The 10,910-nt window shown below is 53.6% G+C and overlaps 1 protein-coding gene across 1 annotated transcript; it reads left to right on the top strand.

The window, feature by feature from the left end:
• The first annotated feature begins 4,579 nt into the window (after positions 1 to 4,579).
• Positions 4,580 to 8,829, top strand: LOC102043765 (hydroperoxide isomerase ALOXE3). Its single transcript, XM_014311172.1, has 13 exons — positions 4,580 to 4,717; positions 5,087 to 5,285; positions 5,358 to 5,439; positions 5,534 to 5,656; positions 5,755 to 5,858; positions 5,957 to 6,279; positions 6,355 to 6,558; positions 6,690 to 6,776; positions 7,279 to 7,448; positions 7,525 to 7,646; positions 7,738 to 7,838; positions 8,263 to 8,433; positions 8,650 to 8,829. Exons 1-13 carry the CDS (start codon positions 4,580 to 4,582, stop codon positions 8,827 to 8,829), a joined length of 2,004 nt encoding a protein of 667 aa, XP_014166647.1.
• The last annotated feature ends 2,081 nt before the right edge of the window (positions 8,830 to 10,910 follow it).

The raw sequence follows: 10,910 nt of genomic DNA, 5'->3' as shown, positions 1-10,910 counted from the left end.
GTGGGCGTGAGTTACATGTTGAGTGGCTGATTGCACAGAAAAGAAAGAGACCGTGCTGCAATTGCCTTTTCTTTTTCAGCCTATAAACTGCATAGCCAACAATACAACAATTCCTCTTCCTTCCCTGCTACATTCAGGATCGCCCTCTGTCAGTCGCCAAGAGCCAGGATCCACAGTGGAGCTCTTCCCTGAACTGCTCCCAACACGAATGGAGCCAAGCCAGGAGAGCGCTTGTCTTTGAACAAGCTTTATCTTTGAACTTCCCCCTTACGACTGCCAACGTGAATTTGGCAGGCAAGCAAGTGGCAGCCACGCTCCTCTGGCAGCCAGTACGCTGCACACACCAGCGCAGTGCTCTGTGGCCTCGTTCTTCGCCTTTTGGAACTGTCACGTTTTCATTCTCACCAAGGTGAATCCTCATCTATTCTCTGACCTGGGCCATGCACTTTCCTTCTAAGCACTACGTACCACCACGTTCAGCCTCTCTTATCATCTGAATCCAAACAGAAAGCTTCTTGGCTACATCTTGCACAGAGATTTGTGCTGGGACAATGTGCTTGCCTGGAACTTGCTCCTGAAACTTGTATTATCACCACATTCAAGGGGCAATCCTCTTTGCTTTGCAACATGCAAAGATCCGCCAGATCCTACCTTTCCTGGACCTCATTTCCTTCACACCAGGGACCCCCTGCACTCCCTTTCCCAGTGATTACAGGTCTCTCCACCCTGTGAACCTCAGCTGGGCTTCTCTGCACAGTGTAGGGTGGGTGGTCACTATGCCTCTGGCCAGAGGTTTTTCCAACACACACCCAAAGCCTTTCCCCTCCACCCCCACCCTATTGACAGGTGGAATAAGAGCTCCACAACTAATAAATAGTTGTGAAGCAGGTATGTATATTACAGCGCTGGACACAGGGGAATATTTTCATGGAATATTTTCACCAAGCGTGCTTATCCAGACTCTGTTTATATATCCATAAGCTCATACATATTTGCAAAGATTTCAACATCACCTATACATATCCATAGCCTATTCCCCTCCTCCCCGCCTCTTTGTATGGTAATCAGCTTCTTATAGCTCTATGCTTAAGTACTATCTTCTGGTGGTCTTGGGCGGGGGTCGTCAGATGAAGTCAATGAGGTAAAAGTCTTCCTCGGGGTGCGCTTTGGATGAACCTGGTCTTTGCGCATGCTCTCTGGGTAGCTGGTTGTTTTCCAAGGCTTCTGGCCATAGTCCAAACTACAGATCCAGTTTTTTCTTGCTTATCAGTTTTAAACGAATATGCAAAGTCTTGTTTATGGTAGCAAAGAAGCAAAGTCCTCTTGTGGTGAAGCAAGAACTATCTGTGTTTAACATACTTGACTATACAGCAAATTATAAATTTAATTATAAGTTTCTGTCTTGGTTTGAAAAGACAGGTGTCTGCTAAGGAAGGCAGAAGCCTTCCCTGAAATGGAAAATGTAAACCCCCTCACTCTGAATTGCTATAAATTTGAAATTAAGGGGGGCTCTCAGGCAAAGACAAGGGGTGAAATGAGATTGGACTCCTTCTCAGGAGGAAGCATTGCAATTGCTGATTTTTGAAGCAATGGCTCACCAAGCACTGCACCCTGTCCATCCCACAGATCCCTTTCAGGCGGAATGAGCATTTGCCTCCTCAGGGCGGTCAGTACACATTTGGCAGCAGGGTCCTGACGGTCCAGCAAGGCCTGTTGGTTTCTATTCCCGTGGTTTCAAAGATACTGAGAAAAGATACACTACCTGGGAAAAGGGGTTGTTTGTGGTTAAGTTAGCTCTCCTAGAAGTGGAAAAAATTGCACGACAACAACCAATTGTCTTGAGAGGCCCTTTTCAAAGTTATTAAGACAGTCACTACTGGAACCCGCGCCCTCCCCCGATGGGGTGGCCCAGAGGGCCTCAGTTACAAACTGGTATGCTCAGATTGAACATAACTGTAACATTTTCTCAATAACAGAAGGTGCTGTAAAAAATTTAGGGATACAAGAAACTGAGAACCTTGGGTAGCAGCCAAAATAAACCTGCCTCTGTAATTAAAATAGCCCCACCTTTCTCCCCTGAACAATCAGCAAATTCTTGTTTCCCTGATGCCTCTGCTAAACGAGAGGGGAAGGTGTGGAGATACAGGGCAGCAGCCCTCCACATTTCCTCTGGTGAACAAATTATTACCGAGGGAGAAGGCAGTGCTCAGGTTGGAGACCTGATAGCTGTTTGGAGCGTTTTCCAACGTGAGGTACAGAATACCTCCCTCGTCTGTATCTACACTGACTCCTATGCTGTGTACCAAATAATCCTAATAATCCAGCACATTACCCTGGACAACCTGTTTTGATGGACCTCCCTTACTATAGGGCAAGTACCACTTGTGCTAGAAACCTCTCTGAATAAATATGCATGGGTAGCCCCTGATGCTCTGGGGAAAGAGCATTGGATAAATATACACTGGATAATTCCATCATGCCTCTTGGTGGCAGATTCTGTTGCATTTACTTTTTCACAGAAGAACTCTGAGGGACATGAAGACCTGATAAACCATGATAACACTAGTGTTGGATGACAAAAAATAATGTTTTCCCTCCCTTTATGGTATAACGAGGTGATGATGTTACAATAACATGTAAATTAATTGCCGAACCCCTCATCGCACCTATACACAGTTATGAAATCCCCTCTGTGTTGTTTTTTGCACTCTGAGATCAGTCAACAAACCATCACAACCCCCACTTGTACTAGTGGATTGTGACAGTCCCCAGTGTTAAGGAAAGGAGAAAGGCAGGAATGGGGGTGCAGGGGGTCCCAGGACAAAGGAAAAGGAGGGTCTGGAGGTTGGAGAGACGGGGTGGCTGGGAAAGCGGGTTCAGGGTCATTCTGTGCATGGAACGGTGGATCAGGCCATCTTGGTGCTCTTGAATTGTGGTTCAAGGTTTCCAGTGCTGGGAATTGCACTTTGGGGGGTTCCCAGGGTAAGGAAAGGTGAGGATAAGGGTGGGGAGAGGCAAGATCTCTGGGAAGAAGGGTTCAGGGCATCACCGGGGTTGAGGAAAGCAGGGTTTGGGGACTGGGAAAGGCAGGAATAGGCACAGGGTGCCAGATTCAAGGGAAAGGAAGAGGCTGGAGGCTGGGAGAGGTGGGATGGCTGGGAAAGAGGATAGAGAGTGGTGCCAGGGCCAGGCAGTGGGGTGCAGGGGGGTCTCGATGCACAGGAATGTGGGGCTCATGGGGGTCATGGTTTTGGGCAATAGCAGTTCAGATTCCCAGGAATGCTGGTTCAGGGGTGTTCCGATGCCAGGGGTCCCACTCACCCCTCACCACCTCCCAGGAGTGCCACCAGACCCAGTACTGGAACCACCGATGGAGCTGCTCCACTGCGGCCTGGCCCCCAGAGCCGCCTCCAGGCCCCCGATTAGTGCCACTGTTTTCCTGCCTGCCAACGGCAGCTGGGGATGTTCTTGACGGAGGAGACCCTGGGTGGGGGCACATAAAGCTCCTGGCCCACAGTGAATGCCCCTCCTTTGGCTCAAACCACCCCCTTGTGTCAGGATCTTTAGCTGGTCAGAGAGACCCCGAGAAAAGTTCGAAAGTTTTTTTTCCCAGCCCAGCGCTTGAAGAAGGAGTCAGGGCTCTTCATTTCTCGGTCTCAAGGTTGTTTATTGTATCTTATCTATAAAAAATTTTCTCCTGCCCTGCTGAGGTCCGTCCAGCAGGACAGTTCCAGGCACTCTGCCTGCCCCCAGGGCAGTGTTATGTCTTTACACTAAAAACTACATATGCAATGTTTACAAGTACTTTCCAATACCTATCACCTATGTTAGACTCTAAACCAATCTGTAAGTGCCAACATCACAGCAGAAGATGGAGGCCAAGAAGAAGAAGGAGAAAGGCTGGACACACCCAGATACCTCCACCTTGCGCCCCTGAATCCCCATACCAAAAACCCCAAAATCTACTTTTTCACCTTGTGATAAATTCACTATCATTCTACTTAATTTGTCATGACTTGCAGATCTTCATCTAAGGTTGGTAACTTGCTCCACAGGTCATAATCAAAACCACCAGTATCTTGGGCTCTGTGCCAGGGTCTCTGAGACCCCTGGCACGGGTCTTGGCTGCTCAGGACAGCCAGAGGGATGTCCTGGATCCTGACACCCTTGGGCCATTGCCATAGCCAGGAACATGGGACCGTTTCTTGAGTAATGTGCCCATGGTCACCCCCGGGGCCATCACTTGGGTAATGTCCCCACAGCTACCCACAGGGCCATCGCTTGGGTAATGTCCCTGCAGCCATACTCAGGACCATTTCTTGGGTAATGTCCCCACAGCCACCCCTGGGGCTATCACTTGGGTAATGTCCCCATGGCCACATCAGTTGAGATTAGATGTTCTCAATGCTGGACAGTAGCAGTGGTCTGATAACACCTCCCTGAGGAGGAAGGACCCGTCACCCGCTCACACAACGGCCATGGGGGTTGCAACACCCAAATCACCCAAAACAGCAGGCTTGCACCCCACAGCCCCTCACTTTTTTCTGACAGCATCTCCAGGACATCACTGCAGCTTGTCATGGCCACCTACAAGGTGACAGTGGCAACAGGTGACATGGTGGAAGCTGGGACCAGCAACTCCATCTCCATCACCCTGGTGGGCAGCTATGGCGAGAGCCGCCAGACCACCGTCTCCTTCTTGTCCCTGCCAGGGAAGGTGGGCATGGGGATAGGGACAAAAGGCACAAGGGGTGGTAGAGCTGTCCTGGGGACATGAGGGGCTGCATGGACTGTCCTGGGGGTACAAGGGGATGGTGAGAAGGGATTTGAGGGAGATGGAGGAAAGAGTTTCCAGGGTCTGGAGGAAAAAAATCTGGGGAGGATGGTGGGTAGTGGTCCTGGGGGGATTGGAGGAATGGTGTTCTGGGAGGATGGAGGAAAAGGACTTTGAGGGGATGATGGAGGATAAGGATCCTGGAGGCAATGGAAGCAAGTGGGGATGCTTTGAGCCGCTTCTCTGCTGGTGTCCCTGGTGCCACCACAGAGGATCTGCCCATTCCCCCAGAAGCCATTTCCTCCTCTCCAGGAGAAGAGCCTGTCTGTGCACTGTGGGCAGGACTTGGGCCCCATTGTCCTCATCCGCCTGCATAAGTGGCGGCTCTTCCTGGAGGATGCCTGGTTCTGCAAGGACGTCCGGGTGACAGCCCCCAATGGCACCCTGTATCGTTTCCCCTGCTACCAGTGGCTGGAGGGAGTCACCACAGTGGAAGTGCGAGAGGGCTCAGGTAGAACCCACCCTGTCCCCATCCTCTTCTGATGGCCAGAGGTCCGACTTTTGACATCCCCTTTCTTTCTAGGGAAGAAGATGGTGGATGACAAGCTGCAGATCCTCAAGGAACATCGTCATCGGGAGCTGGCAGCACGGCAGGAGGCTTACCGGTGACAGCAGGGATATGGGGACAAGGCCTGCTTTGGCCAGGTGGGTTGGTCACCAGTGATGCTAATGTCTGCTCCCTTTTTCCCCCCCGCTTAGGTGGAAGAACTTCGCCCAGGGCTGGCCCCGTTGCCTCAATGTGGACTCCATCTTCGAGCTGGACTCCAACATCCAGTTCTCCCGCATCAGGGCCAACAACTTCACTGGTTTCCTCATCTTCCAGTAAGCAGTGCCCTGAGGCCATGGAGGACTTGGGTAATGGCAGGGAAAGGGGCCAGAGAAGGCAAGAAGTGTGCTGAGGTCCCCCCTCTGGCCTGTAGAGGGGCCTCCCACTTTCTCTCAGGGTTCCTACTGAGACACAGCTCTTGGAACAGCCTGGATGAGATGCGCACCATCTTCTCCCGGACACAGGGCAGGGACATCGGTGAGTGCCTTTTGTGCTGTCCCCTGCCCTTCCTCCTGTTTTACTCAAGGTGCCTGGAGGGTGGGTAAGTGGGTGCTGATGTCTGACCATTGCCTTAGTCCCTGAGTATGTGGCCAAGCACTGGCAAGAAGATGACTTCTTCGGTTCCCAGTTCCTCAATGGCAACAACCCCATCATCATCCATCGCTGCACCACACTGCCACTCAAATTCCCAGTGACACCAGAGATGGTTGCTGGCTCACTGGGAGGTGGCACTGACCTGGGCAAGGAGCTACAAGAAGGTCGGATTTTCATTGTGGACTACAAGGTGCTGGAGAACATCCCAACCGACACCATTTATGGGCGCCAGCAGTATGTAGCGGCCCCACTCTGCCTGCTTCACCAAGGCACTGATGGGCTCCTGCGCCCCATCGCCATCCAGGTAGGGGTGTCCCACTCTAAATCCTGCTATCAGGAGGGTGGCAATGGTTCTATACCACCGTGTGGTCTCCCACAGCTCAGCCAAACACCAGGACCCCGCAGCCCCATCTTCCTGCCGAGTGATGATGAGTGGGACTGGCTGTTGGCCAAGACCTGGGTGCGCAACGCCGACTTCTACAGCCACCAGCTCCTCACCCACCTGCTGAGGACCCACCTGTTTGGGGAGGTCTTTGCCATCGCCACACTGCGCCACCTGCCCACCTGTCACCCCCTCTTCAAGGTAAGGTGCCCCCTTAGGGCCACCTGCTGCTCCCCGTCCCCAAATCTGAGGGCAGTTATGCCCCACCTGACAGCCCCCCAGCTCCATGAAGGGGTCCGTGGTCACCTGCCAGGTGTTTATTCCTCCCTCAGCTCCTCATTCCCCACTTCCACTTCACACTGCACATCAACACCTTGGCCCGCAGTGTCCTCATAAACCAGGGTGGCCTCATTGACAAGGTGAGCCCTGGGGACTGAGGCCACTGAGCTCTGCTGGGGCACTGAATGCTCTGGGGTATTGGGAGGCACAGGGGTGTACTGGGGACACTAGGGGTCTACTGAAGTCCACTGGGACACTGGAGAGCACTGGAGTCTTGGCAGTGCTGGGGTCTCCTGGAGGTACTGGATTCTACTGGGGGCACTGGGGTCTCCTGGGAACCTTGGAGTCTACTGGAAACACTGGGTAGTACTGGGGTGCTGAAATTGCTGGGGAACACTGCAGTGTACTGGGGGCAATAGGGGGCACTGGGAAGCATGAGAGACCTGGGAGACATTAGAGAACATGGTGTGGAGGACACTGGAGAGCACTGGGGTATATGGGAGTACCAGGGGCACTGGGTGTGTACTTGGAGTACTTGTAACCTAGGACCAGTATGGAGTACTGGGGTATATCGGGAGCACTGGGCGACACTGAAACCTGGCACCTTCTGCCCTCCCCAACCATGGGTGGCCTTCCTCCCAGGGTTCCGGAGTGACCTATGAGGGGCTGCTGCTGGTGGTGCAGCGAGGCCTGGAGCAGGTGACCTACACATCCCTGTGCCTCCCCGATGACATCCGCCACCGTGGCATGTCCCATGTCCCCAACTACCACTACCGAGACGATGGGATGAGCCTCTGGGAAGCCATTGAGAGGTGAGACTGGTTTCAGGGGGTGGAGGGTGGTCCTGGCATGCCCCAGGATCTCACAATCACCTCGTCCCTACGGCAGCTTTGTCACCGGCATTGTGACATTCTACTATGATGGGGATGCAGCGGTGAGCGGGGACACCGAGCTGCAGGCCTGGGTGATGGACATTTTCACCAATGGTTTCTTGGGCAGGACCTCCTCAGGTAGCACACCTGTGGCTGCCCCAGGATGTCCCCAGGGGAGGCAGGGAACAGGCATGTCCCTGAGGCTCTTGGCTGTCCCATCCCCACCCAGGTATTCCCTCGTCGCTGCAGACAGTGATGGAGCTCATCAAGTTCCTTACCATGGTGATGTTCACCTGCTCTGCGCAGCACGCGGCTGTCAACAATGGGCAGGTGGGACATGGGCAGGGCCCCAAAGGATATCCTCAGTTGTCCTTGAGCCATGCTGGGGACATGTCCCCCTCCCACTCCTCTGTGTGCAGGAAAGATGTCCCCATCCTGAACCAATGTCTATGTCACACCTCTCTACATGCCAGAAGGATGTCCTCATCCATCCTATCTCCATGTTGGAAGGATGTCCTCACCCTATGTCCCCATCCGATGGGTCCCCATGCCAGAAGAATGTCCCCATCCATCCCCTCTTCATACTGGAGATGTCCCCATCCATCTCCCTTGCCATGCTGAGATGTTCCCATCTGCCCCCTCTCTGGGCCAAAGAATGTTCCCACCTGTCCCCTCGCTGTTTTGGGAGGATGTCCCCACCCATCCCATTGCTGTTTTGGGGGGATGTTCTCTGCAGTAATCTTTCCCCCTGCAGTATGATCTGGGGGCCTTCGTCCCCAACGCCCCATCCTCCATGCGCCACCCACCACCCAGCGAGAAGGGCCGGGCCTTCCTCCAGCACTTCCTCGACACCATTCCTGAGGTGGCCACCACTGCTAACATCCTGGTTGCCCTCATTCTCCTCAGCTCCCAACTCAAGGACAGGGTGAGTCTGGCCCCACAGTCCCCATGTGCCCCCCCAAACAGCTCTGTGGGCCTGGGGAACTGCAAGAGGTGCCCACAAGGGTGGATGTCACCACCTTTGGTGTCACCAAGCCTGGGGGACAGCCACCATTGCTCCACACCTACCAGGGTGCTGGAGAACCCCTGAATAGCACCAAGAGGTTGAAGCTGAAGGGTCCATGTTGCTGTCTCCCTCCAGAGGCTCCTGGGACAGTACCCAGAGGAGTGGTTCACGGAGGCGGAACCCCGGCGGCTCATCCGGGCGTTCCAAGGGCAGCTGGAGGAGATCCGGGACCGGATTGAGGAGAGGAACCACCTGGCTGAGCTGAGATACAACTACCTGAACCCACTGGAGACGGAGAACAGCATCTCCATCTGAGCACAGGAGCTGCACCCGCTCAGCATCACCAGCACTCCCAGCACCCTGCACCTGGGCACCCTCAACAGACAGAACCACCAGCATCTGAACATCCAGTACACCCAGCATCCCTTATGTGGCCATCCCCAACACGCTTGTCACCCAGCATCCTGCACTTGGACAACCCCAGCAACTCCACACCTGGAGATCTCCAGCATCTACCCCCCAGCTCCCTCAGCACCCCCCACTCCATTTTCCTCTCCCCAATAAATGCCAGCTGTCAATCAAACCCTTGCTGCTTGTAGGCATACCCTAAAACCACAGGGATCCGCACAGCCCTCATACAAAGTAGGAAGCTGAACTGAGGCAACCAGGGGATATGACAGAGTTCCAGGTGCTCCCAGTGCTTCCTCCCACTGCTCACAGTGTTCATCACTGCTCCCCAGTGACCCAGTGCCATCCTGCAGTGCTCCCCTCATTGTGGGCAGAGTGGGAGCTTCAAACAAAGTTCATTAGAGAAGCTTCTTTTGAGATATACAGAAAGGACCCCCAACACCCCCAAACCTACCCAGGACCCCCTGGCTTTCTAAACTTCTCAGAAGGGAATGTAGGTGTGGCTGGATCTAATCCAAGTCCAGCTTCCACAGCCTCCTAACAGGCAAGGTGCTCCAGCCTCACCTTGGAGGTCCTTCACTAAACCTGCTCAGGTTTACAGACATCTTTCCTGTGTTGAGGAACCAAAACCAAGGCACAATAATCTGGATAATCCATATCTTTAATCTCCTGGCCTCACAGTCCAGGGTGCTCCTGGCCTTCCTTGCTGCCGGGGCACATGGCTGCCTCCAGCTCCCAGTCCACCAAGTCCTTTCCCACAGGGAGCTCCCAGCCAGGCAGCTCCAGCCGGAGCCACTGCAGGGGCTGATACTGGCATTTATCCTTCTCTCATGAATTTCATGAGTGTGTGAACTGAATATATGCAGGTAACCAAGACAGCCAAAATCCACAGCTGAAGTGTAAAGAGTAGATTTATTCTATTGCCATGCTAGGAAAAGGGGACATATACAGTCCTAAGCTTATTCCATCTTAACAGGGGCAAAAAAAAACACATGCCAAGCCTGTTCCCCTGCCATAGCATACCACAGGGCCCATCAAAGGCACATTCCTTCACAAGGCCTTGCTTTTGCAATCTCCCAGGTTCTTATCTCTCTTGCCTCTCACCAGGAGGCCTAAGGCCTGCGAAAAATGCATTGTAGGACTTTTTTACAACATCCTGTTGTCTTCTGCAGAAATTCCACTTCTCAAAGCAGACAGAAAACAACCCAAAGCAATCACAATATGTGAAATTTCTCCCACCGAATATTAGCATCTTTCAGCTGCAAGGTCATCTTTGAGTGAAAATACTACTTTTTCTTATTTTTTTTCTTCCTTGCCACATCTGCTTTTAACCCCTTCCCCCCTCAGTGAGGTTCCTGACAATACTTGCTTTCCTCCTCTTTGAAGCCCTTCACTGAATGCAGAGATCTGAGAGACCTTTCCAGCAAAGACTCAGGCAAAGATGCCATTTTATCCCTCAACATCAGTATCAGTGTTTGCTGGTATTAAATCCCCCTCCCTATTCTGAAGCAGTCCTGAACAGCACAAACAATGCAGAGAAATTCCCTGTCTGTTGCTGGCCTTGCTGTTACCCAGTGTCTTCACGGCTCCTGTTTGTAACCTGTCCTGTGACATTGCAGTGCTGCTCCCTTCCCATGACCCCAGAGCCCCTGTGCAGGCCCAGCCCAGGCCAGGAGCATTGCGGCTGGGATCGGCCCCTGTGCCGTGGTGCCCACAGCAGCCTTGGGGCTCTGTGCCCCATGGCCTCCCTGCTGGGCAGTCTCTGCCAGCTCCTGCAGAGCCCGTGGCACCTGTGGGGCTGCACAGACAGCCCTGCCCCGGGCTCTGCCGGCCTCTGGGCCAGCAGAGAGGCCGGCCAGGGCTGGCCATGGCCGGGAACAGGCCCTGAGCGCCGCAGGAGGATGGAGCTGGGCCACAGCCAAACTCAGCCCAGGCCAAAGCTGGGCTCAGCAGCCAGGGCTGCCAAGGGCTGGGCACAGAGGCTGGAG

The sequence above is a fragment of the Geospiza fortis genome, unplaced genomic scaffold (genome assembly GCF_000277835.1).
Source record: "Geospiza fortis unplaced genomic scaffold, GeoFor_1.0 scaffold290, whole genome shotgun sequence".
Classification (NCBI taxonomy): domain Eukaryota; kingdom Metazoa; phylum Chordata; class Aves; order Passeriformes; family Thraupidae; genus Geospiza; species Geospiza fortis.
Note: the sequence above shows the minus strand (reverse complement) of the source record. Positions and strands in the feature narration are given on the sequence as shown.